Below are 17,415 nucleotides of genomic sequence, written 5' to 3'. Positions count from 1 at the left end.
TTATGTTTCACATATTTTAATGCAACCTACGAACAATCAAATGAAAGTTAGAAAGGTCATATCTGAGAATATTTCAATGATCTTAGGCATCGCATTTAAATGCATTTTTCACCGCCTAAGGTCCTTTACAGGGAATGTGGCACATCACAATCACGTGTACACATAATGCAAAAATCTGTCTCTCCACTGCTCCATTTTGCAAAGCAGCTTTGTCAAGTGTATCCTGGCATCATCAAACACATGAAAGAAGCCCACTGTGAATGGGCCACCTGTCTAACACAGGAAATACTCATTCATTCCTAACAATTTAAAACTTTCAGTTAACTTAAAATGTCCTTCTTTAGGGTGTTTGAGGAAAATATTGCACATAGAATAGCCAAACTAATAGAGAATATGCAAACACCACACAAACTGTGATGAAGCCTGGAATCAATCTCAGCTGCAGTTTTGCAACAATTGTTACAGTTCCAGCCCACACAGGAACAAAAAATGGTTTAACTACTTAAACATAATCAAAAGGGAAAAAATAAATTAATACATGTACTGCAATCAATTCAACTCACTAATGTTATGTTAATGCCAGACATTTCTTTCCTTTAACTCTTAATAGGTTATCCATCCAGCAATAATCAAACTTGCTTACTCTTGCTCAAGACTGTTGGGGCCAGAATATTCCCCATAGCACTGGTTGCAAAGAAAGAACCAATGTCAGAAGTGAGTAACTTAATAACTTATTTAAGTTAAAATATTCTCAAAAACTGGAGCTAAAGGGCTCTGTCACATATTTATAGTCCCTATAAAAAGCATAGACCCCCTTGGACATTTTCACATTTTATTGTTATGCAACATTGAATCACATTGGATTTAAGATGGCTTTTTTGACATGGACCCACATAAAAAGTGAAAACAGATTTCTGCAAAGTGGTCTAAATTAATTACAAATACAAAACACAAAATAATTAATCACATAGTATTTAGTAGATGCATCTTTGTCAGTCATGACAGCCTTGAGTTTGTTTGGACAGGTCTCTATCAGCTGTGTACATCTGGACACTGCTATTTTCCCCATTCTTCTTTGCAAATCTGCTCAAGCTACAGAGACTGAGCAGCCTTTTTCCCAGCGCAGCCACAAATTCTGAATTGAGATCACAGAGCCTTCTTCCAGTTGACTTCAGAGCAACCAATGTGTCTTCTGTGAAAACTTTAGCTGAGATGTTATTTGCCTTTTTTTAACAGTGGCTTTCTCTTTGGTACCCTCATATAAAGCTGTAACTGGTGAAGCACCTGGGCTTCACCAGTTGTTGTGTTCACATTCTCTCCAATTTAGCCACCAACTGTAGCTTGTAACTCCTTCAGTTATCATAGGTCTCTTGGTGGCCTCCCTTACTAGTTTTCTTCTTGCACAAGCTCTCAGTTTTTGTGGATGGGCTGCACTAGGCGGATTTACAGCTTTCTTTTAATTAATGATTGATTTAATTGGACACCAAAGCATATTTAATGACATGGATATTTTCTTGTGTCAATCCCGACTTGAAGTTTTCAGTCACCTTTTTGTGGAGTGTTCTCTTGTCTTCATTGTGTTAGGTTAGGTCAGGTTAGGTTAGGTTAAGTCAAGTCACGACACAATTCCAGATAAGGTGCATTTATACTGCAATCACTTCAAATGTCTTGACTACAGACACCTGGTCTCCATCTCCATTATGGAACTTCTAAAACCAAGTGGCTGCACTTATAATTATGTAGGTCTGTTATATTAAAGAAAGTGAATGCTTATGCAGTGAAATGTTTTTTGTTTTATACTTGGAATTAATTTAGACCACTTTCCAGAGATTTGTTTTCATTATGACATTAAAGAATTTTTTTTTGGTTGATTCATTTAAAAAAAAAAAAAAAATCTGCTGCAATTCAATGTTGCATAACAATACATTCTGAAAACTTCCAATGATGTGAATACTTTTTATAGGAACTATAAATGACATATTTAAACATGCTCATGAGCTGTCTCCAATGTGAAGATTAGAAAAGGGGCTTTCATGGAACCCAGGAGACTCATGGACAAAATGAAAAGACTTCACCTTAAATTCGGTGGATTTGATTAACATATAAACTGAGATGTATTGAACTCGAAAATGACATGAAAATGTTCTGATGTGTGCACAAATTGAAAAACATGTGTAGAAACTTTTCTTTGTGCTCTTACATGGGGAGGTTACTGCTCAATCATGTCCCCCCCTCCACCATTGGGGGATTTATTAATGCTAATACAAAATTTCTATGAAAGAAATACAATTAAAAAAACAAATTAAAATAGATTAAGTTTAACTATTATTAAGTGTGAAAATCTTAAAATCCAATGGAAAATTGGACAACCAAAATGTGACTAACATTAACATATTGATATAGAAAGCAAACAAGCAAACAGGCAAAGCAGAAATATTACTGAGAAAAAAAGCAATAAAAGGATTGTTTATGTCCACTGAAATAAAAAAAATCATTAAAATACCTGATCAGATTAGATAGGACATTACACTCTATTTGCCTATGGTGATTTATAATAAGAGAATGTGTTTTCAGAAATCAGTTAGACTTTTTCACTCATGATGATGAGTGATTCCTGCCTTGCAATCATTGCTGATTGGACAGGCACTGGTGACCCTGGATTAAATAAATGGGTTAGAAAATTGATGGATGGCCTGATGAATTATACTAAAAAACAATCTATACTTATGTACGTTAACATTCTGGTCTAAGGGTTTGGATGGCTCATACATCTGCTTACCTAAAAAAATTCAAAAACAAAATAATTCCTATGCTACTATCACTCAGGGTCTAGACTGTCCATTGTCTTGCCAAGCAGCCCTTTTCAAAACTCATGTACCAACCATAGCCTGGATGAGCAACTAGCTGCAGACACTTTCATCTCCATTTGGAGACATATGACTAGGTCCATGACCTTGGGCAGGATTAACCCGAAACTTGCTGACTCCACCATAATCTGTGGCTTCTTGACAGCTCCAGCCTGATTAGCCAAAACAGTACCTTTGTGTCATTATACTCAGGTATCATCACACTGGCTAAACTTATTGTATTGGACAGACACCTTATGTTATATTTACAACATTTATTCAACAGGGAAAATTCCTTGTGTTCAGAGATTTCTTTAATATAATTTTTAGGTTTTACTTATCTGCTGATAATATTGTATCATTTTTCAAACTGTGATATTATTCTAATTGCATCCATGTTGGTTTCATCTGTAGTTAAACATTATATGGTTTATCCATCCATTTATCTACTGTATTACTGGATCCATATAAACATGTTCATGTGTTTTTAGGCTGGACCCGAGAGAACCAGTCCTGGATGGTGTGCCATGCTAATGTAGGTTATACACACTCATATCTGGACAATATACAGACAGCAACTAATCAGGCTTTGACATCTATTGGATTTGGAAGGAAACCCAAATTCCTGAAGACAAATCCATGTGAACACTAGGAGAAGATGCAAACTCTATGTAGATAGCATCTTGGAAGCAAGGCAAACAGCTTTACCACCTTGTGATATATTTTGTTTTTACTTTTTATTGTCTCTCAATATATCTGCTATTGTATTGTAATTTTAATTTGGTGAAAGGCCTATACTCAGTGAAGAATACTGTACAAAAGTACATTCAGATGAGTGTTATCCATACTTGGACAGTTGACTAACAACATATATCTTGGCTTGTGTATTCTATCAGCAAAAAGGCCAAAGAAATTGAGTCTCTAGTTACTGTATTACTGTATTAGAATACTGCCCCTGAAAACCATTGTCACAGGCTTTGACACACAACACTACTACATCTACTATAACGTACAACTGGGCATAATAAAACTGCAACACTGGCTAAGTAAAATGATGCACTGCATTTTAAATGCATTTTCTCTCAAAGAAGACCTGGATTATGTTGCTGTTATTCGGCTGAATTAAGCTGACTTTACTCAAAATGAGTAGGTTTTACAGCTTTATGTGCCCATTTCTAGTACACGGACTTGAATTACTTGGGTGAAACGTTAAGAAGTATAATTTATGTAGAAACATATAAATAAATTCCATTGGTTTAATTAAAAGCATCATTCACAGAAGTCCTTTCTAGGATATGTTGCCATTACCCAATTATCTTAAGTTGACTTTACTAAAAATAAATATGTTTTAAAGCTAGGTTTTTTAAAATATTTGTCATTACACAGCTGGTTTAAGTTGATTCAACCAAAAATGAGTGGTTCTGTAGGTTTTATGTGTCTACTTTGCGAAATATGTGTGGATGTCATAATAACAAGGTTATAAAAAGCAAATTAATTTCATTGGCATAAAAGGATACAACACAGCAATGTTCTAAATCACCTTACTTATTTATTTATTTTACATTTTCCAGTGTTGGAGAAAATATGATTTGACAGAGTGCTATTTTTGGGGATAATTTCCAGAATGTTTGAGCCGTTTGGAGTTATTTTTGCTAGCAAAAAAAGCCTTATTTGCATATGTTTAGTTTGTGAAGATATTGCAATTTATACTCATTACTCTCGTAATATCAGAGAAAGATTAAGACTAGACATAACAGTAGTTTATGTGCCAAAGATCTGTGTGGATATGAAGGTGGCTTTGGGCACATTTGTCTTCCATATTCTGCCAAACCTATTGCACAAACTACACCACTTGAATGACAAGAGGGTATACAAAACATTAATCGTCTTGGTGTAATTGGTTCCTTGGCAATATTACTAAATGATCATTAATTGTGATTATGTTAATTAAAATGTTACAATTCTTTTACAGGTTTGGTTTTAGGGTTCACTCAATTGAAAGGGAATTATCATATAATAGAGGACTGTACAAACATGTTTACATTTTGTCAATTTAACATTTAGTAATTTGGTTTAACAAAAATGTTTTATGTTGACAGTTGTCAGTTAAAATAACTCTGAGGAAATCAACTGAATAATGTCCACCTACTCACTTGAACTAAGTTTCAGTTACTCGGTTCATTTACAAGGAATTTTTACACACAACTGAATTAAGTTGTTCAAACAAATCATTTTAAAGTGTATTTACGCAGTAGAAAACAATAAGAGATATATATATTGCAGCATATGAAGAACATCCTACAACTAACATGTAATAATGTTAAGACAATTATCCATGAACACTGTTTCTAATGCAATTGTATTTATTCATGCATTTAATCCAAAACACGAGCGGAGATTAGTTTTCACATTTCTTCTCCCTGACTTCACCTAACAGTGGTTTAGCTGTCTCTCTATGTATCTATTTATGATTATTAATATATTTTATATGAAGTAATAGGTAGAACAACTTACATTGTGTAGGCAGTGGGCCGCCTGAGATAGCGCGCGGGGGTAAGTGGCACTGCCAGAGGAGTAAATGGCCCCCTGCCACCTCGGTGCAACACGTGGGCCATCAGGGCAATTCAAGCTACCTTTGGACGTCCGATCAAGTCGACGCTCTTTCTGGGCTGTACGCCTGAGTGTCCGTCTCCTGGGAAACGAGACGCGGTGGCTATGACAGCACACAGCAGACGGAACTCAGTGGTCCTAGCTGCTGTAGAGAGACGGGTCGAGGCACTCATCAGACTGAACAATAACGAGTCATGAATTATATGATTGCTTAAAAACGCGCCCTCATCTGAGTCAGTTGTTTCATTCTGTTATTAATGTTCACTTCTTAAAATCGTAAACAATTAAAATATGAACAAAATGTAACTTCATTAAAAGACATTACTTCATCCTCTTACTGAAGCAGTGTACATAAAGAAAAGTTCACATGTTTACTTATTTATTACATCTATGGAAATAAATAATAGGACAAAATGAACAGCATTATTTTTCTCTGAAAAAAGTAATATTGTCACTAATGGATTTTTACACCTGAAGTATTCGCCTGATTTGGCTATCATTTATACAATTTGAATTGAACGACGTACTTCATGAAAAACGATTACAAAATGAATACTTATTTGAATGACTTGTGTTTTTTTCTTTTGATATTCATAAGCTAAATCTGTGTTTGGCTTTATTTTCTGGAAGTGAGACTTTAAATATTGTACAACTAACTACCCATTTAATATATATATATATATATATATAGCTACCGTGGCTCTCTAATGAAAATCCCATTAACAAGCACTTGGACTTGAACCTAGCATATGCAGGCTTAAAAAGAAGAAAACTCAAATAATAAAAAAAGACTTTATGACCAACACCTTCTGAATCCCATCTTACTTATCCATCCCCCCTACCCACACAACTTCTCCCTCCATCCCCACCCTTCACCAGCTATATAATGCCTTTGATTCCTGTATGTCTAATCATTTTCCTCTGAGGATGACACCTGGCAGGAATAAAAAACTATTTTAAGATATGTGACTCATTTTCTCCCTTCCTGGATCTCTATGCAAACCATTTCACAGACATTCACTTCCATGTATATATATTGGGCAAAAGTAGGTTTATAGTTGTTTGTATGGAAAAAGGCATGCAGGTTATCATTATTACAATAGCTTTATTAACTCAAAAGAATGTCACAATGGCAGTGTACTTAGGTATCATTTTGTAAGTGCTTATTACCAGCCATCATTACCTAAAAGATAAATCATAAGAAAGGATGAACAATAATAATAATAATAATAATAATAATAAGACAAATAAATAATGCAATTATTAATAAATAAATAATGATACAAGAATAAACTCTATGTTTTGCTCCCAACTGTAAACCTACTTTTGCTCGCCCCGTATATATTTGCATATGTACAGTATATATATTCTGCATCACATAATTCACATAATGTAGTAGAATGTGTGTACTCTTCACACTAGGCTCTTTAATTCTCCAATATTTCCTTACAAAGTCTTTTTTCAGTAATTGAGACTCATTCCATGTAGTTTTTCTTCACTTCTTTCCACCTCCTAATTTTAACAGCTAAATACAAGTTTGCTGTAGATTCATTATGCATCACTGTCATTTTTACAATTTTATTTACTCTTATTTTAAATTTCCTCCATCCCTTCATGTGGAATACCCAGATGTTCCCAAGACAGTTGAAAGATATAGTCCCTCCAGGGTGTTTTGGGTATGTCCTTTGGTCTTATCTCAGTGGGCTGTACCTATTCTTTTTCCTATGCATGGCATTGAAAGGTCTTCCTAATTGCATATTCAAACCATCTCAGCTAGCTCCTCTCAATGTTCTGAGGTCTTCCCATTATTCCTGTCACTGAGAGTGAGCAAAGAAACACACAAAGAGACCTTGTTGGTTGGAGAGTGTGATTATTCTATACTTATAGAACACACCCCTCTTGTCCTCTTTTTAGAAATGGAGACCACCACCCTAGTTTGAAATCCCAAAGTACTATCAAGGCTTTCTGATCCCCATTGAAAAAGCTTGTCATTCAAAACCTTTCCACAATATCCAGTGTGTTTATTAATTTTTGGATGTATGTCATCACCCTGTTGTCTTGACACTGCGGATGTTTTGAATGACAACAATGACACTATCTGCATACAGTAGATAGATTCAAACCCCAGCTAATGCTTCCAGCTCTCCCACTACTTTTAGGGGTTCCTCAAAGCAATTCATCCACTTCTGCAGAATATTCCCAGCACTGTTCAATGTTTCACTACTCTTTCTCAGAACAGCTCGGTGACTGACATGGCCCAGATGAGCTCATCCTAAAAAGTATTGTGGAGCAGACATGTGGGCTCCAGATTCCATGGCAGTTGCATGAGAGACAAAAGTGGGAGCAACGCAGGCATATTAGACATTGGTAAACTGCTGAATGACTATGTAACATTTCTTCGTAGTTACTGATGCAGATACAGCATTAAAACAAAGATTAAATGGATGCCATAGGACAGTTTGTTTTCACCTGTGCTTTAGATTTGCTTTTCTATTATAGAAACACAAGAGAACTGATGCTCATCCTGGAGGTAATACAGACAAGGCCAGAAATGACCATGGATTGAATGACTGGAATAGAGGACACAAACACACACCACCCACATAAGGTAATACTCAGTCAGTCAGTCATTTTCCAACCCGCTATATCCTAACACAGGGTCACGGGGGTCTGCTGGAGCCAGTCCCAGCCAACACAGGGTGCAAGGCAGGAACAAATCCCGGGCAGGGCGCCAGCCCACCGCAGAAGGTAATACTGCACCAGTTTAATTAAATGTAACTTGCCTGTCTTTTGAATACGGAAGGAAATGAGTCCCCTGATGAAAACCACTGAGGACATGGGCAGAATGCCCACACTGCACACATACAATGACTTTACTAAGAAATGAACACAAGTCTCTGATGTTATAAGATAGAGGCACTAAGCACTGTGAAACTTTTACATTTTTAGAGAAGCTGCTTGATGATGGATATTCTGGTATAGTGACTTTAAAACAAATATGATGTGAAATGTAAATCCTGTGAATAATGTGGATTACAATAAAAAGAGCATTAGTGTGCTGAAATGAGCCATGCAAAGCACTATCTCCTCAACCAGAGTCAGGTCCTGTCTCACACCCAGTGCCACTGGCCCCATGACACTAAATGGAATGGACAGATTGGACAATGGACAGATGGCTGCAAAATTGATCATAATAACCATCAATGGGCTAGATGCTGAAGAAAATACCTACCAGAAATGTCAGGCAAAAAATAAATAAATAAGACAAATATTTCTTGATTTTTTTAATTGATGAGGTTGCTTTTGGTGAGTGGCTAGCTGCATTTATGTTGTTGCAACATCTTTGGGTGTCTCCCTCCTGTGCCATGACCCGTGGACCCGATGTTGGCTTCTGTTTATTGTGAAGGCTATCAGATTATCAACAGTAACAATGTGTTAGTGTCTGTAAAAGTCAGTTTGGAATAAAAATTATTACATTGCTCCTGTCATTCTATGAAATGGAAAAAAGGAATTGTACTTTCTGTTTTCACCAAACCTAAAGTATCATAAGGCTTTGTTTTGACCTTGAACTGCTTTGTTTCAATTGCTGTTATTAGTTATATTTATGTATGAAAAGCATTTCAGTGTTGCCCATCAGCAACACCTTCCATCTGAGTGAAGAAATACATGTAATATGCATATGCAACCGTTGAGACAAAATGAAGCAAATTATGCATGTTGATAATCATAAATGTGTAAAGGAGATACCCAAATTTGATAAGTCAGCTCTGACAAAATTACTTGGGTCACTATCACCAGTGCACTTTTGAGTTTTATCATTTGGAAACTATATCTCATGATTTATACTTGCATTCTTACAAATTAATAGGATATATTTTTATTTATAAATGAAGTACTGTGTATTTCTTTTTACCAATTGCTAGAAAACAATTATTATTTTGTCAGTCATGCTTTTTCTAATACAGACTCACTCCACATCAAAGCAGTATCAAGAACAATGCAGAAACCATCCCTGTGCTTACAGAGTACGGCCACTTGGTTAGACATGACAGCAAGTATTTCACTGTACTCTATGCAGGTACTACAAGTACAGACTCCATTTTATTCCTTCCTACAGAGAAAATTTAAAGTCGTCAGTTAAGGTGACATAGAATGTCATTATGATGTGAGAGGGAGCCATGCAAAATAAATATGACCACAGAGAGATTGTGTAGAGACTATACCCAGACACTAATCAGGCTGAAAGTCGAACATAGAGGACTGGAAATGGGGGGGGGGGGGGGGGGGGGGGGGGGGGGGGGGGGTTGGGTATGGGGTTTGGGGGGTTATCCAAAGTATTAATTAGTGTGTTGCCATTTCACCCAAGAAACACAAACCTGAATATGCCTAGGTTGGCTGATTTTAACAAGCAGTTAAAAATATATAAATTTGTAAAGATAGTGTGAAGAATTACTTTTTTTAATACATTATGCTTTTGGATCACGTATAACTGTCATTTTATTTATTTAATCTATTCATTTATCTACACATTACATTTAATTACAAAAATGAGTATCCAGTTCACTATATCTAAAAATGTATTTAAGTTGCTGAAAATGGTAATACTGTAAGTAATTCAAGTTTCCTGTATTTTGCTTGATGGATTCAAGAAGAACTTCTTTGTTTAACTTCTAATTCTATAAGGTTATACATGATTATACAGTTTCTAACCACCAGGTGGCAATCTCTTCCAGTATATGAAGAGAGTTAATCCTAGACTACATTATTTCTTATTTAGGCTTTTCAAACATATCTTGTTTTGTTTAAGATTTTTTAGTGACACTAAATTTATAAATTATTCTAGATTATCTAAAGGTGGTGGATCATAAATACATACCTTTTGTAAGTAGACTTGCAAAGTAAACAGTGAGAAAATATACTTGCAAATGTGACTCCTGCAGCTACAGATGATGCTGACTATGGTGGCTGACTTTGTGCCCAGTGCTGGCCGGATCAGCTATGGCACAATAGGACTTTGAATTAAGCAGTGTTGAGAATGTATGTTTGTACATATACACGAATGAACTGTCTCTGATTTGCCGATTGCCGGGATGACACATTAGAGAGGAATGGTGATTATAGTTAGATTCCATGTATGAATTTGGGAATTTAATGCATTTCATTTATACATTTTGGCATTTTGAGGTGCCTTTTTTTAATGTTAAGTGTATACAGTATGTGTGCCTTGGGGGAGTTAGGGATTGATAACAACTTGGGTTCCAAAAAAGCTTAAGGACATATTGACATCCTGGGAAACTGGACACAAAAAGGTATTTATGTCATTTGTAAAATATACTGTAAAACTATTATTTGAGCATTTTTAAGTGTGGGTAAAACTAAATAAATAAATAGGCAAAGTTTCACAAGTCACTATGGATCCAGACAGGAGTGTGACTTTAAAGTTAACCTCAAAGGTAACAGTTAACACTAGTTTATGACTGGCCCTGGAGTGATGGAGGAAATTACTAAACACTAGCACTACTGCCTATGTATACAGTAGTCGCTTTGTTTAACATTTATCCAGAATCTTCAGCTCCTGTGAACTCGATTTTCAACAAACAAATTTCATTTGGCCTAGTTGCCCCCATGTAGGACAAATATAAATTAGCCTTCCCCAAAGTGCAGTACGTTAATACAGAGAGAGATGCAACCTTAAGTAGAACTTCTGGCTTCACTCAAATTACTCTTCTCATTCTGATGAGTGTATTATTTCCAAAAACTGAAAACATATCTTCCAGACACCTTGCCTCTTTCTCTGTGTCACTGTGTGACTTTACAGGATGTGCATTTATTTATAAGTTGTATATTTTCAGACAGTTTTTCTACTGTTCTGTCCCACAACACTCCTTAGAAAAGAAGCATCTGAAAGTAACATGTTATGCATACAATGATGTCTCCTCAAAAACTCACCTTTGGTTTCAAAAACGTACAGTCCTCATCTGAAGCACCCTAAAGCACCCTGCAGATGTCGGAAACAGTATGTATTCCTAGGGTAAACAAAGACAGATCTTATAGTGAACTGAATAACAGTTTATAAACCTCTTTTCATTGCTGCTCTGCTTGATTACATGGTAAGTTTAGCTGGGTGTACTCTGTACACATGTGAATATTAACATTACTACTGCTACTACTACTACTACTACTACTACTACTACCTGATTAAGAGGGTGGTTTTTAAATAAGGAGAGAAGCACCACATTTGAATTACGTTCCACATAACTATTATTGACTGTGGTGGGTTGGCACCCTGCCCGGAATTGGCTCCTGCCTTGTGCCCTGTGTTGGCTGGGATTGGCTCTAGCAGACCCCCGTGACCCTGTGTTCGGATTCAGTGGGTTGGAAAATGGATGGATGAATAACTATTATTGAAGCAATCACAGTGAAGGTACTGAGCAACCTAAAGCTCTCTTGGACAAGATTTAACAGACATGTCAGTAGCTACTGAGGCAGAGTCAATACTTTGTTAAACAACTAGATGAATGCATAATTTAAAAATTATTAAAACCCAAGTACTGTGCAAGCAATGACTTCCTGATGGCAACAGGCCAATTTGACTGCAATCTAGAAAACTGGTTAGGAAATCATTGATTGATCTGAATGGGATTACTTGAAGATGAGCATTACCACTTTTTTATCCACCCTATAAATATCCATCCATCCATCCATTTTCCAACCCGCTGAATCCGAACACAGGGTCACGGGGGTCTGCTGGAGCCACCCTATAAATATATCACATAAAACTAGTTACAACACAAGACGTTCTGTATCATGCATTACTGTGCATTTCTAGAAAAGCCCGCCTACTTCATATTTAGGTATCTGGATGTTCTGTTGTTGCATAAAGAATATGAGATAAGTATGCAATTGAGAGTGTTTATGTTTCTGCTAAAAAAAACAGCTCTGTGAACCAATTAAAAGGAAAAACACTGGAAAACAAAAAATTCACAAACATGTGAATCTGCATAGAAATGGAAACAGGCTGCACCAACTCAAAAATACATTTTGACTTAAATGTAGTTTGACTTAAACAAATTGTTATTATTACACTGGATTTAGGAATACTGAACTCTGCAATGTGAAATTGATGTTATTCTTGTATAAGTACCTTTAACACAACAGGTTTTGCATTGTGCACCATTATCTCTTTTGAAGAAAAGCATTTGAACTACTGTATATCCAGATTTATTGCATATTTATTTGAAGGCCTCTCCAAATGCTTTTTAGCTAGATACATGATGTTTAAGAGATCAATATGATAACAATCCAATGCCAGGTAATAATGTGTAACTGTTAAATAAAAGTTAAAAAAAATAAGCACCCTGTTTGTGAGGATTTTCTTTGCCCTAACACTACAGAAATCTGACTTGCTTACTGTTAATGTTGTTTATAAAATGAAAGTAAATGTATATTGAGAAGGCACAATATCTCACTGCCTCAAAGCCCCAGTATTGTTTTCAAATCTCAGGCAAGACATAACCACTGGCAAGTTTAAATGTTCTCCCTATGTCTAGTGGGTTTTTCCACATCTCTAACACATGCAGGTTAGTTTAGAAAGTGATGAATCCTCTTATGAGTGAGTGTGGGCATGTAGAAAAGTGGCGTGCAGAGATGGATCCCTGTCCAGGGAGAGTTCCCAACTAGTAACATATGCTGCCAAGATGGGCTCCACCACTGTGAAAACCTGAAATGGATACGTGTGCATGAGAATAAATCTATTCTATAAAATCTATACCGGGGAAAACATAATTCAGAAAGCTAGAATGTCAGGAAAGTAACTATCCATCAATCTATTTTTTGAACCTGCTTTTTTCCTATAAAAGACAGTAGGAGTCCAAAGTCTATCCTGGAAGCATTTGGCAAACAGAAACTAGCTACACTAAACAACAAAAAATATTTATATTATCATTTTAATGTCTGTAATTGTGTCATACATTCTGTTATGGATACAGAGAACAAGTTAATCAAGAATTTGGAGCTTAATCTGCACTAAGTGTAGACTTATAATCTTTTGAAGAACATATAGCCATTCAGATATTGTAAAATAATTTCATACCAAACTGTATGGAAAAGAATTAATTCAAAGCTTTATCAAAATGTATGTGAATAGATTCAAGACTTAGTAAATTTATGGCTTTTAATATTACAATGCAGTCATTGTAGATCAATTTTGCATTCATTTTTTGCTTTTGATATACCACATATTATCTGTTATATGTCATTTGGAATGGGATTTGTAAAATTACTGTTAATGTTTGTGATGCGAAATTTATTGGAATAACCAATGCAATGAATTTTATTATTAAAAATGTTTGTGATGTGCCATCTTTTGGAATGACGGAAACATAGTAACCAGACAGACTCACAGACATGTATCCTTTTATTAAGGTGGGTTAAAGAAAACAGGTGACATAAAAACAAAAATAAAAAACAACAGTATGGGCTCCATAGACTAAATACATTGCTCTGTAAATTATTTGAAACACAAGGGATATAAACATGTATGGGTGTATTATATGTCTTTAACATTTGAATTTGTAAAATATATGCATATTCTATCGAGAGCAGTACAATTTAAAATTCAATCATTGCATATTTTATTTGTGAGAATTATTGACTGCCAATTTATAATTCTTGAATGCTCAAGCATAATAGTTAAGTGAAGGACTAGTCAGCTAAACTTTCTGATGCCTGCCTAGACTAACAATATTTACATGGTGTGTACCTAAGGATGGTTTAATTTCGGAAGTGGACAAAAAATACATAATAAATATTATATGGAACTGGAATATAACCTGTCCAATCCATAAATGGCAAAATCTCACAGAAAATTGTTAACAGGACTTAACTAACATTGAAAAGACCCTCCTGGCAAATTGTGTCAAAATACCCTGTTATTGAGGGCAAACAGCATAATTCAGCAACAGAAAACAAGAAAAGGAACATCCTGTGACTGCATAATAAAACACAGCCATGTCAATTGGACTTAATAGTCATGTGCAATGTGATGTGCTTGGCAGACAAAATAAATCTCACTCTAAGGAGGAAGCTACTGCCAAACAACACCTAACACCCAGCTAAAGCTATATACTGGTTAAATACTGAAGTCATTAGGATGTTTTATAACCCAGTATGTGCTGTGGGGACTTCAGTACTAGCTGATGGGTAATGGATTTGCCCACCAATCAAATTTAATTTTTGACACTTCAACAGACTCCTCGAGAAACTCCTAAAAAAAAATATTTGTTGTCTAGTTATCTGCTTCCTGCTTGACAATTGAATGTGGTCATTGTCAGATTTATTTTGTTGTTGTAAGCACACTGGGTAATTTCGTGAAAAAATCTTGTCTGTGTTATTATCTGAAACAATACGCAAGACTAAAACCATGGAACATTAAAAAAAAAAAACAACTTGGGCTCTTTCGTTGCTACATCTTAGTTCAGCTCCTAACATACTATACATGCATTTAATTATCATATTCTTTACTGATTTGAAATCATTATTAATCTCTGCTTTTCTCTGTTTTCTTTTCTGGCTTTTCTGTGCATTTCATTACCACCTGAACAAAGTCCTGTGCAGCCTCCTGTGATGAAAAAAGATACCTCAGCTGCCAATGAGACCCACTGCATCGAATCCTCCAGGTTGAAGACCACGTAAAAATAAGGAACAACGTTTAAGTATATTAACGTTAGGTACAATTCCCAGTGAGGACAGGGTGGTCTTTTGGCACTGGAACCCATGAAGATTTCATTTTCATTTTTTTCTCCAGGTTGTTGCCTCTGTCCTCCGAGGCCATCTGACCTTATCATTGGACTTACCTTTAGAGACTTAAAAGAAAAAAATACATATATTTAACGGCTCTACTTTATATATATATATATATATATATATATATATATATATATATATATATATATATATATATGTATATATATAGTCTGTACAATTTACTTTTATGTTTTTTATTCCCTATTATCTAACTTTTTTTTATCAACTTCACTTATTGAGGTTATCTGTTAATTAGCATGTGTTTAACCAGCTAAAAACTCGCACTTTCACGACAAGACACATATGACACAATGGAAAAACAAAAAATGGGGTCAGTCACAGGGTGCTATAATCAGTTTGATATTATCGCGTGCTGATTTGGGGATTCATTTATAAAACTTTCCGTGGATTTGAACGTGAATATATGCACACACCCAAAAAAGAGGTCACAAGCTACCATTACAGGTAGGTATCCTACTAGTAGTTCGTGAGCGATGGATCAATCATGTTACATACAAGATCAGTTACGGATAATATTTCATCTCTGTCAGATCGGTATGTTTTTACATGTTCACTGCTGTCCAGCATTTCCAAAACATTGAGCATTTCGGGGAATGTGCGAGACGACCTCTGCCTGAACGCCACCTTCTGACAGATCCTACCTAGTTAGGACAACTCGTGAGGTATCCTAAATCCTCGTGAAGTTACGAGTAAGTTCCTAAATTCTGAAAACTGATAAAATGTTACTTCTACCCCTAAGAGCAGAGTCAAATATCCGTCACTGAGATTTTTGAGCCTATTACAACCGTCTTCCTACTCTCTGACCACTTGATCGAAGCAGGAATCGATCTTGTTCCGCTGCTCATTAAGACAGCACTTAAACCTGTTGATCGTCTCCGATTCAGTACCGTTTACCCGGCTCCTTGTGCGGCGTTATCTCAGGTACACAGCAACTGACCCAAGGTGCCAGGTAATAACACTACGCATCCCACAATGCATGGCAGCAACGGAAAGACGTTAGTTCCAGACATCCCTTCTGCCCAATAACATTATTTCATACTCCAGCTTAAATCGTTTCCTTTTCCTCTGAACCAATTGAATGCTTTTTTACTTCTTTAACCCCGAACGATTTTGTGCCACCGACCAGCATAAACCAAATCTATTGGCTAAATTGACGCGCGGGGGCTGGCTCAGCTTCGAGGAGATGACGTCTCAGTAAGAAGAGAGGGAGGGGGGGAATCCGTATGGCAGGCAGCGGCGTAGCAGTAGCAAGTCCGCAGAGTGTGTTTGTTTGGTTTTAAAATATTAACTTAGTGAAACAAAAGAAATAACTTAGCTGAAACTTCAACAACAACTTTTACATTTCATATACTCCACTTTTTATGCTTTTAATCAGAGAAAGGAATTCCTGTCCCTGTTGTGAGCTTTTGTTTATATTGCGCGAGGGATCCGCGGGACTGGGAGGCCCCTGTCGGGCGCGAGTCGGTAGAAGCGGACGCCGCGGAGTGTGACTGAGGTAAGTGTCCGGGCTGAGGGTGGGGGGAGAGCAATTCTTGTTAGTCTGCGGGAGTGTTGTGAAGTTTTAATGGTTATGTAATTTTCTTCTAGAAAAAAAATAGCCAAGTGAATTAAGGTTAGTCCGAATATCCACTTCATTTGGTGGGTCGAAGGAAATAACGGTGGAGAAAAAGAGAGAGGGAAGCTTCTGACAGGCCAGAGAAGTGAAACCAATCGGCTGTGTGCGTGAGCAGATGTGCGTTTAGTTTGTTTAATTCGTTATTTTGGATTTGGAACATAGTTGATAATCGTTATTGTTAAGAAAGTTTAACGGAAGTAAAACCTTCCGAAAATTTACTGTGAAAGTATTTTGTAAAAGTTGAGTGTACTTAAAACGTTCTCAGAGCTTCCATCTCAATAGGCCTCATTATAAACGACAACAATTTGGAGGAGCTTCCTGAGTTAACGCTCTTAATGAAATGAAAACATTTTAGAACCATTTTGTCATATCATTTAAATTATTGTTGCGCTATCCATTAATTAATATTGGAATGAGTAGTTCCCTCCCCACGAGAGGGTCATGAGGCATCGCTACTAAATGTCAGTAGGCTAATACAGCACCTCCGAAACCCCAGATATGCATAGCTTGTGCTTACTT

At 36.2% G+C, this 17,415-nt stretch overlaps 2 protein-coding genes across 2 annotated transcripts in view; one reads left to right on the top strand and one right to left on the bottom strand.

Annotated features, from left to right (window-relative positions):
- The window catches only part of LOC127526653 (uncharacterized), a 61,627-nt gene extending 56,074 nt beyond the window's left edge, over positions 1 to 5,553 (bottom strand). The window contains exon 1 of the mRNA XM_051922596.1: positions 5,361 to 5,553. Within this exon, the coding sequence (XP_051778556.1) occupies positions 5,361 to 5,461 (101 nt within the window). The 5' untranslated portion in view covers positions 5,462 to 5,553. The remainder of the gene's footprint in view (positions 1 to 5,360) is intronic.
- A 10,929-nt stretch (positions 5,554 to 16,482) lies between these two features.
- waplb (WAPL cohesin release factor b) overlaps positions 16,483 to 17,415 on the top strand; it is a 266,382-nt gene continuing 265,449 nt past the window's right edge. The window contains exon 1 of the mRNA XM_051922842.1: positions 16,483 to 16,776. The gene's annotated coding sequence lies outside the window, so the exon portion shown is untranslated. The remainder of the gene's footprint in view (positions 16,777 to 17,415) is intronic.

The sequence above is a fragment of the Erpetoichthys calabaricus genome, chromosome 2 (assembly GCF_900747795.2).
Source record: "Erpetoichthys calabaricus chromosome 2, fErpCal1.3, whole genome shotgun sequence".
Lineage (NCBI taxonomy): Eukaryota > Metazoa > Chordata > Cladistia > Polypteriformes > Polypteridae > Erpetoichthys > Erpetoichthys calabaricus.
Note: the sequence above shows the minus strand (reverse complement) of the source record. Positions and strands in the feature narration are given on the sequence as shown.